Genomic DNA, 18,184 nt, shown 5'->3' with positions numbered 1-18,184 from the left:
TTGAAAAATTGTTGATCAACAAACAAACCCAAATAAATTATGGAATTCGCCTCGCAAAATTTTCCAAATCCAATAAAGGTCAAACCAAAATATCATTAGCTGATGATCCTATCTCAGATCCACACTTAATATCCTTGTTTTACTTATTTGCATTGAGAAAAAGTCGGATTCAAGATCGGACGAGGAAGGGTCGGATGCTAAGTCCACGGTTCTCGAGTCCTAAAGATTTCAAATCTGAGGCTATCAAACACCCCCTAAAAGTCAACCGGTTAGCCAAAGTTGTGCCTAGCGGCGAAGCCCCGGAATTCTCAATGTACATCAAGTTCCACCTGATGACAAGAACATAGCTCCAAGAATATTAACTCATGCTCACTTTCCCAGTTCTTAATTTAGCGACGGATTAGTTAATAACGAGACAGCAAGAACCGTGTTTGAGACCATCGAATTATTGGGTGCCGTGTCCATTTCTTATAATCGAAGCTCACCAACTAGCATGTCGACTCATTGGAAATGGGAATGTTCAAAGGTCCACGGTGCAGTCCGGCCAACAACTCCACGCTGAGGATGATCTGCAAGTTAGTGGTACCAGATCATGAGCCGTGCTTTCACACGAAAATCTAATGTTTGTTTATCAGAACTAATTTCATTAAAGCTCATTTTGATGCTAACACGTTTCCAGCCCTCCATTCAAGGAAAGCACACACACACACATATATATATATATATATATATATATATATATATATATATATATATATATATATATATATATATATATATATATATATATATATATATATATATATAGCTGACTACCTTTATGGTTGAATGGTTATTTTGTTATGTTATGTCATTAAAAACTGTTGCAAAATGTGTATTTCGTTGCTAAAAATCATAAGCAAGCAACAGCCCGCTGCAAATGCATCTTTAACAACAGTTTTTAACAATATATAACAAAAAAATAACCATAGAAGTCTCTCTTTCTCTCTCTCTCTCTCCATATATATATATATATATATATGTATATATATAAGGGTAGTTCATTTGAACCATCATCTTTTTCTTTTAACCATTCATCAAGTGAGTATAAAAAACTAAAGTATATATACATATATATATAGCTAGCTACCTTTATGGTTGAATGGTTATTTTGTTATGTTATGTCATTAAAAACTGTTGCAAAATGTGTATTTCATTGCTAAAAATCATAAGCAAGCAACAGCCCGCTGCAAATACATCTTTAACGACGGCTTTTAACAATATATAACAAACAAATAACCATCACAATTACAGAAGACTCTCTCTCTCTCTCTCTCTCTCTCTCTCTCTATATATATATATATATATATATATATATATATATATATATATATATATATAGAGAGAGAGAGAGAGAGAGAGAGAGAGAGTCAATGCCTCGTTAACAGGGCACCTAACATCGATTGGAATGACGTGATTTGCTGTTTCTTAGAACCAAACACATTCCCTATGATTGGTCAACTCGTTAAAAAAATGTCAATGGGCTTTATATATATTATGACAAAGAGGTGATCAAGGTGCAACTTGCAGGATAATACCCTTTTGGATGCGGTTAAGACCTCAATATTTAATTAAACATATTCTGGCACATGAATAGCTCCATTGAACCTGGGGGCACTTAAGATATGGTGTGGAAATTTTACCTTTTCCTTTCAGCTGCACTAAATTCGACGAAAATTATATTTCAGATGTGTTCATATGTATCATGTGAATCAAATTTGGATTTGACATGCAAAATTTTGCAATTGAATGTGAATTCTAATCCAATGTCAATACTTCAGTTTTTGAGTTTTTGAGAAATAAAAGGATTTGATCTGATCTTTATCTACCTGATGCATGAGATAGATTATTGGAACACTTACTATACATGAGATAGATTCTTGAAACATTTACTATGTTTGCTTAATTCAGCCTAGCCCCGGTTTGATATATATATATATATATATATATATATATAATGGTAGCTTTGGTTATCCAAAATTGACTCATGAGAGTTGTTTTGATCTATCGTCATTGATGGTTGTAGAAAAATCAATAATGAAAAGATGATGAACATTTTTATTGTTCAGTATTAATTCGTACATTTTTCTTTTTCTTTTTGTTTGTCTTTAATTCATACATTTTCCTGTTTGTTTGTCTTTCAACCGTCCATAAATTAAATGACCCTGTCAGTGAGAGAGGTAACTTTATATAATAATAATAATAATAATAATAATAATAATAATAAACTATTAGATGTAATACACTTGAATGCTCGGTGGATAAAAAACAATATCTGTTTTGATTTGTTTCTTTTTAGGTAGATGATTGAGAGAAAACATAGAAAAAGTTTATTATGCATTTTTCACATTTGATATTGGTTTCTACCTTTTTATTTTTATTTATCGTCTCAAACGTCGATCTAAAAATATCAAGAGTTGAATTTATTCTTTACCCGTCTAAAATATAATTATTTAGTATTTACTAGCTTCCAGAGAAAAAGAGAGATTGTTCAATTGAGATACTTAAATACCGTGGAACTTTTATGGCAAGCCAAAACTACTTTTATCGACGAATTGTGTTCATGATTAAAACTAAAAAAAAAAAAGTGAATGTGTAAATCAAATTTTAGGGTGGGTAGATCTAAAACAGTTAAATAAACCCATTTTATAAAACTCAATTTACATACATATATATTTTCAATTCAATAGTTTTAAGCATTATAAGTAATTTTTAGCAAAAATTGAAACTATCCCAACACGGTTTCATATCACAAAAAAAGCGACAAACAATTGGTATCACAAAAGTGAGCAACTGAACCTCATATAAGATCTAGATCTAGATTCTGATCCAGATCCAGTTTTTAAGAATTTCATATTAGAGTCAAACTCCACCTGAGATAGAGTTTGGGTAAGTTAGATTGGCGGAACCTCACATATGGACTAGTTTAGCTTTGAGGGGCATAACGTCAGGTTAGCAAGCTCGTGAAAGCTCGATTTCCTATACACATTATTTTTATGAATTAGTATATAATCAATGTGTTGTACTTCAATTGATAGATGTCGGACTTCCCATCTAAATTCCAAGGTAGGTTTAAACCCTGAGCTGTTTGGACCTCTTAAACCCAGTCCGACATCACTAGTTTGATCTATGCTTTCATATGGCTGGGTGGAAATTTAGGGATGTCAATATATCTGATTGGAATCGGATATCTGATCGATCAGATCCGAAAAAATCGGATATGAAAAAAAAATTAAATATCGGATTAAGAAATTGAATAGGATTCAGATTTAATAAATGACATCCTATCATATTCGGATTCAGATCAGATTCATTTTTAAATAAATATCCTTTATCTAATGCTATTAAATTTTAAAAATTGGCAAAATCTGGTTCAAAATTCGGATTCGAATCGTAAAATTAAATTTTGGATTCAGATTAGGATATGAATTTTCCTTATTCAGACTCAAATCCGAATTCAAATGTGAATATCGGAAAAATGGATATGAATAAAGATATATTTGATATGATTCAGATCATTCGTAGGTGGGATCGATCGTATGGGACTTGGAAGGTGTCGGCTTTCCCAGGGCGAGGGGAAACCGGTTTTAGCCGTTTGAGGGAAAAGCAGCAAAGCAGGGATTTCCATGTTTGAGATGGGAAATCGAGTCCCGCCACTCACCCATCTTCGTTGAACAAAAGGGGCGAGGGAGGGAATCTGGAGTGCGAGCGGAGAGGACTGGGAAAACGAATTACCCGCTAGTCGGGAGCGACCTGGAACTTGCTTCCCGCCTTCTTCCATCTGTCCATCATCGCGGAGAGAGAAGGGGGGGACGACCAGGAGAGAGAGAGAGAGAGATGATGGAAGGGATTGTATGGGAGACGCCTCTGAACCCTCCCAAGCGCGAGGACTACGTATTCAAGGACGGTAAGCAAGGCACCCATTTCACTCTCTCTCTCACTCACCCACTCTGTCTCTCTCATATGATATTCACTAATCTATGCAGGAAAGCGTCTCGTGAAACCATACTTCTTCGAGTTCATCTGTAACGTATCTCTCTCTCTCTCTCTTTATCTCTCTCTCACTAGGGTATGTATCTGAATGGGAAGTACGGAAGTGCAGTGACTAGGGCATTGGCTTTCTGGTGGAATGGGATCAAGAATTTGACGATATTTCATTGTTTTTGATTTGTATGTAAGGTTTATGATTAGTTTACTATCTGCATTTGTGGTGGTTGGGGTCCATTGGGATGGTTTCCAGATTATTGACGAAGTTGGAAAATCCTAAAGACAAGTGCCACGTTCATTGCGGATGGGGCATTCGGGGGTGGGTACTGAAAGATCATCATGAATAGTCGAGTGAGATGTTCTAGCTCAGTAGCTCAGAGAAACCAAGAAGATAAAAGGCTGACCGAGACGGTCCCATGGATGCTCTGAAACTCAATTTGGGAGTTGGTAGGAAGGAGACGAAACAGTGATTACACCTCACCTTATTTTCTCACTCTTACTAGCTACTGTTGCAGTTAGGGTTGGTAACATGTAGCTGGAAAATTTATTTGCCGGATTCAATTAGGGTGCTGGGGATTCGTGTTGAGAATTTCTCGTGTCGGCTAGTTTAGTATTAAAAAATTCAATCTACAAAGGTTGTGGTTAATGAAATTTAAGTATTTGTCTGATAATAATTTTTCATGCGGCATAAGTAGACATTCTACCCGAAGATTTTTCATTGTTGGCATAGTGGTACGAGTTATAGTCATTTTTGGTGTAGGAAATTCTTAAGATGGTTTTCTTTCTTTCGTGCTATTGAAAGTTCTATTTCCGCTTGTTGTTTCTGAAAGAAAAAATTCCTGTCGTTAAAGATGCTTAACGTTACCTGTTGATTGATTCCTCATTTTTCTCCTTTACTGACATACTTGTGTCAATATAATCGTTTTGAGCTCCTGAGGATCTTAACAGTAAACTTGATTGGGTTTCTAACTCTACATGTAAGACTATACAAAAAATATGTGGTTTCAGTATGAAGTCAAGGCGGCTTTTGTTTTGGGGGTTAATGGATTAACACTTAACAGTAAAAGCATGCTGAACTTCCAAACAATGAATTCCACAAGAAGTTTCTAAAGAGACTTTTGCTTAATGAGGAGTTTCCAAAAGTCAGTGTCAGCTTTCCACTGTCAAGGGCAATAGCAATGGCTGATTGTCCACGTGCTATAAAGCATAAATCACATGCATGCTTATTGTGAAAGAGAGCAGGCAGTTAGATGGAAAAATATATTACTATTGACTACTTTATGTGTGTTTTCATTTGCTTTACATGCATCCTTTCAATTTGCTTTAAATATGGTTTTTCTTCTCTTTCAGTTCAAAAGTATATTCTGCTTTAGAAACTAAAGAATTAATGATGGATGTGTCTCTTACAGGTAAAGAATAGATGGGCTGGGAAGACTGTTGTTGACTTGTTTGCTCATGAATTTAGGCAACGGCCCCGTGATTACTATGTATTGCACAGTGCTTTTTGCTGCTGCTTGCATTTTATTTTTTGCTACATTGCCAGTTTCTGAGGCATTAATACATGTAGAATGTATTTGAATTTTGAAACTCGTGAAATTTTATCCCTTTTATGGATCTGCTGAAATACATAGTCCCTGGTATTGTTGTGCTTTAGATTTTCTTAGTTTTTTTTTTGTTTTGTTTTCAAAAAAGGTTTTTCAATGTCAGAATCATTTTAAATGGAAAAGGGCATAAAGTTATATATATATATATATATATATATATATATATATATATATATATATGTGTGTGTGTGTGTGTGTGTGTGTGTGTGTGTATATATATATATATATATATTGTGATAATACAATGGGTGTGTTTGGATGAGGCAAAACACCATTTAGGCATGCTTGGGTAACAGGCGAACCTGGGGTTCTGAAAAAACCCAGTTTTGACAAAACAACATTTCAAAAGGGAATGAATAACCTGACCTGCCAGGTCTTTCACATAAAACATCATTTTGGTGTTTCTCCCAAACACACAAACCAGGTTTTACAAACTGATTAAAACCAAGTTTTAACTAAACTGGTTTTTTACAAGACAACGTTTTTGAGGGTGTCATCCAAACGCTGCAATTAATGTTTAGGTTTCACTCTGTTTTTCATTCCTTGAGATATCATTTGGTTACTGCAGAAAAGCCCTAAATTGGTAACTCTTTGTTGTGCTTTCAAAATATCATTTCTACTTTTGACTTGCTTAAATATGTTGTGAGATCTTTTGTTCGCTTTTCTTTTTTTTTTTTTAGGTTACTGCTGTTGAAGCTGGAAGAATCCAAGTTGATGGAACACGTGTTGATGTTACATACACTGTTAAATCTTCACAAAGAATTAGCCACTTTGTGCACAGGTTTGTTCCTTCTGTCACTGTTGATCAGGGCATGAAATTCAATTCTGGAGTTCTCTCAACGTACATTAGTATAAGCAAATAAACAAGTAAATTATATATGTCTGTTCCCTTTAGTTTTTTTTCTCCAGACAGATAGACATATCCTGCATCATTTGATTTTGTAGGGGCTGGCCTTAGATCGTGTGTGTGTATATATAACTGTATATATATACATATATGTATCTTTTGAGGTTTGAAAAGGTGGTTCCCAACAATATCTAGAAACAACCATAAATTCGTATACAAAGGTTGTCATACTAAATTGTTCAGAGTGCACCCATACCATCAGATAGCTGGAAATAGATGACCAAAAGATGGACAACATCATCACATCTTTGGGCGTGGTGTTGGGGCCCACCTTGAATTGTAGTGATTTGTGTTTCTGCTTCCTAAGTATGGTTTTTGTAACACAAGCTTGTTTTTCATTCTTGTATTGTACACATCAGGCATGAACCTCCTGTGATGGAATGGAATATTTCAGTTTTGAAGAAGGAGGATGATTTGGTAACAGTTTTCAAGCCACCATCTATCCCTGTAAGTGATGGCTAACTGATATTCTTTGAAGTCTTCAGATATGTTATCGTATTCATGGAACTTTTACATTTTAGTTATGCTGTATGTTTACAGCAGGCAGCATCTTTTTAATGGGTTCATTTTATTTCCACCAAAAGATATCTATATATTTTTAATTCCATGCATTACTTGTTTCTACCATCCATCTTTCCTTCGACAGTTGAAGGCCCTGGTGACTCCCTTATGGTAGAATTCGTTAATGATAGTGGTAAGTGAAGGCGAAAGCATGGTGCCTCTGAATTTGTTAAAGACAAACATAAAACTAAGTCATAGAGAGTACGAGTGTACAACATGCTGACTTGAGAAAATGTGGCCTTATGATATGGCTTGATATGCATGTATATGCAATGTGTATGGGACCGACAGTCCTCCCCCTAAACAAAGGGATAGGCATTGAAGATGTATGAAGTGCAAGACACAGTTCATTCATTCATATATATAAATATAAATATTGAAGGTGGATCCCTCCAGCCAGGAGGGATCCCCTCTCATCAAGTCCCGATGCACTCATTGGGGCACATGCTGTGAGAGGCAGGAGGAGTTCTCCAGCCAAAACCTGGCTGGAGGAATCCAGCTTCTCACATATATATTGAGTGAATACAAACACCATGTAGACTGATTATGAGCTGTCTAATTAACTTCATTTATAGTTTATAAGGTGACACATGTAACTTTTGTTTGGCAAGTACAGGGTGTCATTTACTTTTTAAAAGAGTATTTTAACTTATAAGTGTTTACACCTCGTTAATTACTGAATTAGTAATCAAGTTGAGTTGATGACACATAGTAGTTAACATAGTTAAATTTCAATGTATCATTCACGTTTTTAAAACGTAACCTCAACTGTGGTCATTTGATTACTCATATTCAGTTCGGGTAGTTTTTATGTTTACTCAGTCCGCTCCTTATATGTATAGAAATGAGTAAGACCAATTAAGCAGTTTAACTGGAGCCGTCAGTTAAAATGCTGACCCTTTGAATGCTTTATATGGGGTACATAACTTCCTGTTTTTTAAAAGAGAGAGTTACCATCCAAGAGTCCATCCTCCCCTTGTTTTTTTCACAAGAGAATGTCGAATTGGTCTCCTTCATCAAACCATCCAAGATTCTCTGAGTTTTTCCTTTGACAGTTGAAGGCCTTTATGACTCCCTAATTGTAAAATTCCTTAATTATAACATTGATTCCAGGGCACTTCTGAATTTGTTGAGGAAAAATCAAGTCCATATAGGTGCTGCAGCTGCTGCAGAGAGTATGACATGCCGATTTCAGAAACTCTGGGTTTGTGGTATGACTAGATAAGTAAGGGTCCTGCTTTTAAACAAAGAGCAGGCATTGTCGATGTACAAAGTGGAACACACAATTCATTCTTATATTATATATGTGTGTGTATGGATTGAGTAAATATTAAAAATTTAAAACTATGTAGACTGATTATGAGTTGACTAATCAATTTGATTGATCGTTTATTATAAGGTGCTACATATAGGATTTTTTTTAAAAGTTAAAGTACAAGTACAAGGTGTTGTTCACTTTAAGGAGTAATTTAAATGTGTTACCTTGTTGATTCGATGACTTATAAATTATAATCAATTTATATAGTCTTTATATTTAGTCAGTGCACTGCACACATTCTCTCTCTCTCTCTCTCTCTCATATATATGAGAGAGAGAGAGAGAGAGAGATGAGTAAGACCAATTAAGCATTTTAACTGGTTCTGTCAGTTAAAATGCTGACCCTTCAAATGCTTCATCTGAGGGTCCATACTCCTCATTCTTTAAAAGTGATAGTTACCATCCCAGGGTCCATTCTCGTTTTGATTTCTTTTACAATGGAGATTTGTTTCCTAGATAAAGCTATCTGGTCTAAAATGTCACTTATGATCCAGTTAAATAGCTGAACTTGTCTTACCCATATATATAGGTATATGTATGTGTGTATGCATGGAGATTAGATCCTGAGATCCCATTGATGAGGTAACTTGAACCACTCTCTTTGTCTTTCTCTTCAGCAAATGCTAGGCTCACTATTTAGCATTTAATGAGAGAGATAGAGTGAGTTGTCCTAGCTGTTTGGATTGGAATTGTCAGGATTGACTCTCCCTATCTGTACTCATTCATTACAGTTACAAATGATGAATGAAATTAAAGCGAAATATTCTTGTAACTTACATGATCCAATGTAAGTTAACATAAAAAATGTTCACAAGCCATAACAAAAACAAAATTAGGGTTATGAAGGGCATAAAAAGGTATAGTCAGATCTGGATCCGATGCAGTTTTGAAGTTTGAACCATGGAGTATCCCCATACTCTATAAGTACCCATGTCTCAAAGCTGCAGATGGGCACAGGTACACCACCCAACCCCATGCAAGTATGCAACTTAGATCCCAGCTGAATGTATGTCAATGCTGTTCGTTTTTAGTTGGAGGATATCTCTCATCTCAGGGCATGATGGTTATCTGGCTTGAAAAACCAATATTTGTCACTACCAGTCCAGGACTCATCTCAGGGCATGATGGTTATCTGGCTTGAAAAACCAATATTTGTCACTACCAGTCCAGGATATTGAATCGTTTCCTGAAAGGGCTCAGTAGCTGCCCACATCAAATCACACCAAGTCAAGTTGTTTGTATTCTAAGACCTGATTTAAGAATAAAACTATAGGTAGAAAATTATTTTGAAAAGAATTTGCAGGATCATGTTGATGATGATTTCTCTCAATTTTATTTCTCACGCATTAACTTGCATTTGCTGCTTCGACAATTCCATGGCTGTGAAATGGTATGACTATCAAGATATTTTTAAGAAAAAGAAAACCAGTCCAGGTAATTTGCAATAGATAATTTTCTTGCCAATTTGATAGGAAGTGTGTAAAATGATTTTGTGCACATCGAGAAAGACAGCAAGCAATAGCTAAGTTTGATTCTTTATTGTCTCAAGAAGCTACTGGAACTCTATGGGCTTGTTGTGACTCAAATGTATGCATGTGTAAAATTTCTGATGTCTGGTGCAGGTCCATCCATGTGGGCAATATCGAAAAAATACCGTTCTGGGCATTTTACAAGCAGAACATGGTCTGACACCTCTTTTTCGTATCCTTACAAATTGCATGCTAGAAGGAGGGCAATGATTTTTGCATTTGAAATTATGAAACACAAAAAGGAAAGTCCCCTTTCAATTTAAGCTCCTTACTGTTCTTTCTGCTGTTTCCTTCTTTTTCTTTATATGCTTTGTCTGGAAGTTCCAAGTATTTCTTTGTTTACTTGACTCAGCAACCCATTTAAACAGCAGTTCATCGATTGGATCGCCTGGTTTCTGGACTCTTGATTCTAGCTAGAAGTGCTGCTAGGGCAGACCTCTTTAGACAACAGGTGTCATTGTTATACTGCAATTCTCTTCATCTTCTATGTTTCAATGTGCACATTGTCAGATGTTTTCTTGCTATATCTTATGAAAAAAGCTGATTTCTAAAATATATGAGATTGTCCTTCGTTGAATATTTGGTGAAATTGAGATTAGTGCCTATTGTCTTAATCAATCAGCATGGACAACCAGAACTTGACATATTAGTTTTTGCAGAAGCCTGTGGGCCCTATATATGTACTCAGTATCCACTTAAGCTTCTTAAATATGTCACATTTAGATGGCTATTACCAGGCCTGTAAAAGATCTATGTATGACCCTTGTTATTGGTATCTTAGAGGCATGGGGTGAGTTGCTAGTTGCTGCTATTTGCTGCCACATTGGTTATCTCTACTGATTATATATATTGCCTCAGAGCTTCGACAATAATGGTTTCATCCCCACTCCAAGTGTTCGCTGCAGGAGTTAATGTGGACTAATAAGAAAAATGTGGAAAGAAATCTGTTTGTTAAAACATCTTATCTTTTCCTGTAGCACTATATGGTAAAAATGCTGTTTGTCTTGTTATGATGGGAAGTTAGCATCATTTTACAGTTTATTGGCATTTAAATAGTTTAAAGGTTAAACTTCTGAACTGGTTCTCACAAATGGTTCTAGATTAAAACAATTTGAAGCGATGTTGAGTTATTATGTTTTTTATGTTCACATTCTATGAAGTGATTATGTGCTGATGGTCAAACTATAGCTTGTATATCTTTTCTTGGAACACAATCTTTTCTTGTTTGATTTGTTTTGTTAATGAAATTTGCATAAAGCATCATGCATCGATTAATGGCATAGCATTCCATCTATTTTAAATAATTTAGTGCAGTAAAAAAATTGTTCCTCCAGATAGAGGGTGGAAAGGTGAGGAAAGAGTACGTTGCTAAAGTCATAGGAGTTTTTCCTGAAGCTGAGGTATCTATGTTGTTCATTGATAGTAAACTCGTATTTTTTCTGGAGTTATTACATTTTTTTTCTGAACTTTTAGCTGTGCAGATTGTGCTTTGGAAGGTTCTTGTCTTATCAAAGGCTTGTTTGCACATAAAAGACATGCCCTGGCTGCAGGCTTGATGTATTACACCCACTGCTAGGCCTTCTGAATATTTGTTTCCCAGAAAAGCATCTGCAGAGAATACATACAAACACATTTAGAGATGCGAGTGGGTTGGATCCAATATGATAGTTTTGCGATTTTTGGTATTCCAGCTTCAGTCTGGATCTGATGCTCAGTGTGTGCATCTCAGGAATAGGTCAACCAGTCCCATTTTGGGACTGTTTTTTTGCTTCCCCTCTTTTCTCTCTCTCCTTCACCTACCTTTTTTTTACCTTCTCTATATCCCTTTTTTTCTTTCCTTTTCTTTTTCTCCTGTACAACCGTCCTTGCCACCTTAGTATTGGTGGATCATAGGGAGCATGGAGACATGAGAAGACGGTTCCAATTTTGAAACTGGTTTTACTCATTTCCCAGATATACATATGTCTGTGTATATACATAGGGTCTCTAGATTATTTCTACTATTTAATGGTGCCAATGGTGTGAAGTGTGAACCAACCTTCAACATTGGGCTGGGAGATGTGTGAAAAAGTTACTTTGCAGTGGGCTCCTTGTGAATCATTGATCAGGTTGATCTGATAACTCATAAATTAGTTCACTTAGTCCCCTTATTTATTTAGTCCCCATATTTTGTAAACCTATGAAATACATGGACTATGCGGACTATTTATGAGTCATCCAATCAACTTTATTAACTATTCACAATGTGTTACATGTAGATTTTTTTTATTTTTTATTTTTTAAGTTGATGGCTACTGGTATTTTTACTTTGAAAAAGAAATTTTACGGACCTTGTAAATCATCAATAAAATTGATCAAACAACTCATAATATGTCTACGTTATCCACATATTTTTTTTAAGCTACATAATACATATACCATGAATCTGAGACCATAAGACATGTGGCTTGACAAAATATATGGACTATATAGACTACTTATAAGCCAAATAATTATTCACAGCATACCACATGTAAAATTACTTTGATAAAGGTGAATCATGATTAGCACTTTGGCTGTGGAAAAATAAATTTACATGTGACACATTGTGAACTATCAATTGTTTGATTGAATGACTATAACTTTTTCACATACCCTCATATTTACTTAATCCATATATTCCATGAACTATATACAAATATATATGGGAAATGAGTAAAACCTGTCCCATCTTCAGGTATCTTTTCCTCCCTGAGATCCACCTATCGTCTGGTGATAAAGATGGCTGAGAAAGGGAAAAATGAGGAAAAAAACTAAATCACATGGGTGCGGGTACAATGGTATGGGTTGACAAAGACAATTTTTAAAATGTGGGTATGGGGTTATATATATATATATATATATATATATATATATATATATATATATATATATATATATGAAAAACATCAGCTGGTAAAGTTTTCAAAAGTTGCATCTCCATTGTAATACTAATATGGGCAAGAACTAAGTAGTGGTTAAGAAAGTTTAAGATGAAAGAAAGGAGGATAGATAATGGTCTATAGGTTTATAAAAGGGAGTGTAATGCAGGAAGCTCAGCTGGTTGTGTCTCTGTCTCTTTCTAGAGACCCTCCCCCTAGTCTCTCTCTCTTTTTATGCATTTGCTATTCTTGTAGAGCCATCCCTCATCTATCTCTCTGTGTGAACAGTGACAAGTAGGAAAGCATGATGAAAGGGTGGTTGACATTCTTTAGTTTTAAAAGTCAATGTTTTGCATCAGGGTATAACCCCAGACCCGATCCAGAACATATCCACATGGTCATGAAAAGAGCATGGTTGGTGTTTGGGGTCGAACACACCCTCACAAAGCCACTATGTTACCTCCCTCCCCACCGCTTCTTTTATGAGAACAAATTGGGAAAACAAAATTTTCTTGTCCCATGTTCTCGTGGGGGATTTCTATCTGTCTTCTACAGGAATGGCAGTCATTTTTGTTTTGGGTACTCAAACACATCCACAGCGTTTGTGGCCCAAACATATAACCAATTTTGCCCAAAAAATGGACTATATATATATATATATATTCCATTTTTGGGTAAAAATGGTCATATATATATATGATTCTTGGATTTCTTTGGCCATCCATCCATTTGACCCCTCACAGCATGCAGCCTGATGTATTGCATTGGGCTCCATGTGTGAGAGGGCCAGATGGATAGATGGTTGGAGGATTTTAGCTCCTCCATCTATATATATATATATATATATATATATATATATATAGATGTAATTTTCATCATGTATATTTTTATCTGAATTGCCACTTGATTTCCATAGTCAATTACTATATGCCTTTTAGCACATGCAAAATGTAGCACACTCTAATTGGTACATAACTAAAGTCATTGCATCTGTTCCTTTTACTTTCAGCAGGTTGTGGATGCTGCTATAATTTTTGATGCTCGAGAAGGACGGAGTTCGGTAGAGGCAAGTTTACTAAACTTTGATATCGACCTCTGAACATGACTTTTAATTAAAAAAGGACTTAGAAAGGCTAGCTGTGAGTTTCATGCCTGTTGCTCACAAGCATTTCCAGGGTATGTAAGGGTAGCTTTTGCCTGTTCTTCCTTCTGGTAGTCTGCTCATTGCTGGAATTTTCTTGTCTTCTTAACTAACAAGTTAGTTTAACTGACATTTGTCATAAATTTGCACCGCTATTTGCTTCACTAAGACAGTGACCCATATGTATGTCTGTTTTTTTTGTAATTGATAAACACCTGTCATTGGCTATTAAAGAACATGCAATTTCATCAGCATTTGTTTTCCTTTTTCCTGCAGGCGGTCACTGATGATGATACTTCATCTCAGAAGGGAAAGCTTGCATGCACAAAGTTCAACAGAATTAGTACCAATGGGGTGCATAGTATCGTGAAATGTGAACCTATTACTGGTCGGACACATCAAGTAAACACAAATACGTTGTGTTCATTTAATCTATTAGATTATTAGCAAGGCATGAGAAAAAACCAACCTGAATCGGTTTCAGCGTTTTGCATGCTCCAATGAAGTTGGATTAAATTCTTTAGATTTTGCATGCATAATGCTCACATCAGCTGGTTTTTCTTGAATCTTATCTGCAACAGGATCATCTTTGGAAAATAGTTTTTGTATTTTTGGAATATGTTGGTGCTTCTAGTGAAGGTTATCTCCAAAATGGATTCTAGAATTTGTTCACTGAAGATAGAATTTGATCAATTTGTTGACATCAAGCACAAGCCATGGATAGTAGGAACACAATGGGCATATATATTTTGTTTCCTTCATGTGTGCATATATAAAGTTACATGTGTAGGGTTCTACATTTAGAGGTGGTTTCTAGGTGGTTACTAGAAAGTTCAGTTTATTTGAGCTGAATTATTTGCTGAGGTTTGTCTGCTTCATTCTTGTGGTTAAACATGGTTTGCTTATTTATTCTGTTCTGCAGGTATATACTTGCTTTGAAAGTTTGCTCGACTAAGTCTTCCTTATTGTTTTCCTTGGTGTTCAGATACGTGTTCATCTTCAACACCTAGGTCATCCAATTGCCAATGATTCACTCTATTTCTCAGAAGCATACTCTCATTTTCTGGTTAAACCTCTAAATGACAGTCCATCCATTGGTAGTATGGAACAACCAGCAAAGAGATCTAAATCTTCCCTTAGTGGTCAAATCTCAAATCACTTGTCTGGATATAAAGAGCTAGATGTTGATGAAGACTTCGTGATTGATCCAATGTGCACGAACTGTCCAAATTTTCCTCCTAATGGGTAAGATGCTTTTTTTTGCACCTCATTTCAAAATGGAAAATTCCTCTTAACAACTCAACACCACACGGCACACGGTTATTCCTAACAATAAGAATGCTGAAAGAAATCCTGGCCTTGATACTTCTTGGGTTCTCTTGAGTAGTCTTGACCAGCTGAGGGGTAAGATGCTCTTTCTTTGCACCTCATTTCAAGTGGAAAATTCCTCTTAAGAACTCAACACCACATGGTTATTCCTAACAATAGGGATGCCGAAAGCAATCCCGGCCTTGACACTTCTTGGGTTCTTTTCACCATCTGAGGCGTAAGATGCTTTTCTTTGCACCTCATTTCAAGTGAAAAATTCCTCTTAAGAACACCACATGGTTATTCCTAACAGTAGGAATGCTGAAAGCAATTTCGGCCTTGATACTTCTTGGGTTCTCTTGACCATATGAGTATTCAAAATGGTAATCTTGAGCATCTCAATTTCTCCAGTATCCAGTCATATGCAGCCATGACTGTCAAACTAGTTTATTTTAGGAACAAAAGATAACCATGTGCAGTATTTCTGGGTTGTTCTGAATCTTCTGATTCATTATATTAGGGTTGTCATATAGATTGCAATAGTGGTGCTGTTTATGTGATGATTGTACTGCTGTTTTGTGTGTTTGTGAGGTGGGCAAAGATTACTTGTCCTATTGCAGTAGTATTTCACAGTGAAACTTCAGAGTACATCAGTACATGGTATTATTGTTCCATTGACGTCATCTTTTGTTTGTTCAGAACAAGACTGATTCAATTTCCTTGTTTGAAGTATTATATGGTAATTAAATTTGGGAACTGATTTTAAATTTGATTATGGAATTCGTAAGGCTGTCTCATGTATGCTTGCGGTCACATGTGCTGTATATTCTTCCCCTTAAAGTGTAAATTTGAATTACCTAAGGATTTGTTAATCTTCCTCTTCATGGCTTGGCTAAGTCTCATCCTTGTGTAGATGTTGCTATGGTCTGCGAGCTGTGTTCATCCTTCTCACTGAATCGTGCAAATTACAGCAATTCATTCCTTCTGCTAAGACTGATTTTGTTACAGGTATGATGAACATGAGGAAGGCTTGTGGCTGCATTGTGTTCGATACTCTGGGCCTGACTGGACTTATGAGTGCCCCTATCCAGAGTGGGCGTCCATCAGGTAATCATGTAATCCTGATCCTTTCGGCCGTATTTTGTCTTTTGGACACTACTTTATTTGTTCATTATTTAGCTCCATGTATATTTATTTTTAGATTCATTAGAAAAGCATATTTCTTTTAAGAGATGTATATTACAGATAGCTCCAGAAAATACAATTGATGTAAACAGGTTTATGGAAATATGGGGAAAGCATTTATTAAATTTTCCATTTCATTTTCATGTCAGTCTAGGAATTGTTGAGCATTTTTCATGCACAAAAATGGGATCATGCCTTTTAGGGTATGTGCGAATGGATGGCCATTTGTTCCTAAACAGATAAATTAAATTGGAAGTTGGACACTGGTCATTCAAGACTCAAAAAATGACTAGTCACTTCAAGTTAATCGTAGTCAATTAACTAAAAATAAGCAAATAAGTAAATAAATGAACAAATAGTTTTACAGAAATATATATAGAAACATATATTTATGCACACAATATGCGCACACATATGCATAAAGGCCTAGGATTATTTAGCTGCCCAATGGCTAGGCTGACTAGTCTAACCTGACCAACTAATTGCTGATACACAAACAAATAGTTGGTCTGGTCAGGTAATGACTACTAGGGATGTCATCGGATTAGAATATGATATATACTTTACCACTATGTTACAGGGGTATGGGTATGGGTATGATACAGATACGGAGATGCGGGTATGAGTATGAGGATTTTAAAAAACTTGGGTGGAGGGGTGTAGCAGAGTACATATGTAAATATATTTATATATAATAATCCACAAAAAATCTCAAAATTAAAGGAAAATATAAAATCTTAGTGGAAGGGAAATATAAAAGAAAAGAAAAATCAAAATTGAAGAAAAAAATTAAGTTTGAAAATATAATTTTAAATGTTTTTAAATGCCAGCAGTATCCATCTAGCGACATGGTACCTGGGCAAATCTCACGTGCCTGTGTCACATGGCTTAACCATATCTGCCTTTTCTGCCTTTTCAGATATCTATATATTTGGATTTGGATTTATATTCAAATTCGGATGAAAAAATCTAATATCATATCTGAATCCGAAATCTGAATTCATAAACTGACTTTTGAACCGAATTCAAACTAGACGTTGAGTGTAGGATATTTATTTAAAATTGAATCCCACCAATATTTACTTGAATTTGATTCTGAGTCTGATTGGATGTCATTTTTTATATTCAAATCTGATACAAATTCGTAATTGGATGTCAACATTTTTTACATACCCTAGTTTGTTTATGCGGTTCGATCGGATATCAGATCTAAATCAGATTTATGAACATCCTTAATGACTACTAGGATTGGCTGTTAACAAGTACTGGGAATAAATTGTATTATAAAGTATAAATAATTCTCAATGATAAAAAATGGATAGGTAATTTTGATAGAGATGGGCTGATTAGAAGATACCTGTACAGTACTGCCAGCGTTTGGCTGACCTCACACGTATATGAAAGATCCCTGTTCATTACTTTTGGAATTTTGCTCTCCTTGCATGCACTTGCTGAAAAGCATACGAAGGTTCTCGCAGCATTGTCAAAGGCCTGCTGCGTCATTCCGCAAATTTCTTTTTTTCGCTGGTTGCTGACCTTTGGTGACGCATCATTATGAGGAAAGGGCAAAGTATCTTATCCATAGATATAGGATGGCGATGGAAAATAGATAATGTTTATGTTTCATTGTTCATTGTTGCTGGCTACCTTTTTTTGGTTCGAATTTATCTGTTTGCCGGCACCGGAGGGAGATAATGAGCACGATT

The 18,184-nt window shown here is 35.6% G+C and overlaps 1 protein-coding gene across 4 annotated transcripts; it reads left to right on the top strand.

Annotated features, from left to right (window-relative positions):
* The first annotated feature begins 3,730 nt into the window (after positions 1–3,730).
* LOC116257033 (RNA pseudouridine synthase 7) lies at positions 3,731–16,626 on the top strand. 4 transcript variants are annotated; one of them, XM_050078673.1, is made up of 12 exons: positions 3,731–3,946; positions 4,026–4,069; positions 5,436–5,513; positions 6,311–6,411; positions 6,897–6,984; positions 10,038–10,116; positions 10,316–10,395; positions 11,279–11,344; positions 13,854–13,910; positions 14,262–14,387; positions 14,971–15,230; positions 16,302–16,626. In XM_050078673.1, the coding sequence occupies exons 1-12, from the start codon at positions 3,877–3,879 to the stop codon at positions 16,402–16,404; spliced, it is 1,152 nt and encodes a 383-aa protein (XP_049934630.1). In that variant the 5' UTR covers positions 3,731–3,876; the 3' UTR covers positions 16,405–16,626. The 4 variants fall into 4 exon arrangements, with proteins under 4 accessions (XP_049934630.1, XP_049934631.1, XP_049934633.1 ...); XM_050078674.1 differs by having other exon boundaries at positions 10,313–10,395; positions 13,857–13,910; XM_050078676.1 differs by lacking the exon at positions 11,279–11,344.
* The last annotated feature ends 1,558 nt before the right edge of the window (positions 16,627–18,184 follow it).

Source organism: Nymphaea colorata, chromosome 7 (assembly GCF_008831285.2).
Source record: "Nymphaea colorata isolate Beijing-Zhang1983 chromosome 7, ASM883128v2, whole genome shotgun sequence".
NCBI lineage: Eukaryota > Viridiplantae > Streptophyta > Magnoliopsida > Nymphaeales > Nymphaeaceae > Nymphaea > Nymphaea colorata.
Note: the sequence above shows the minus strand (reverse complement) of the source record. Positions and strands in the feature narration are given on the sequence as shown.

Bases quoted from the DNA above. Each gene is read 5' to 3' on its own strand.
- LOC116257033 (XM_050078673.1), top strand. From the start codon at position 3,877: ATGATGGAAGGGATTGTATGGGAGACGCCTCTGAACCCTCCCAAGCGC. The intron at 6,985-10,037 runs GTAAGTGATGGC...TGTCTGGTGCAG, and splicing joins TCAAGCCACCATCTATCCCT to GTCCATCCATGTGGGCAATA. The intron at 10,117-10,315 runs GTATCCTTACAA...TTTAAACAGCAG, and splicing joins TGGTCTGACACCTCTTTTTC to TTCATCGATTGGATCGCCTG.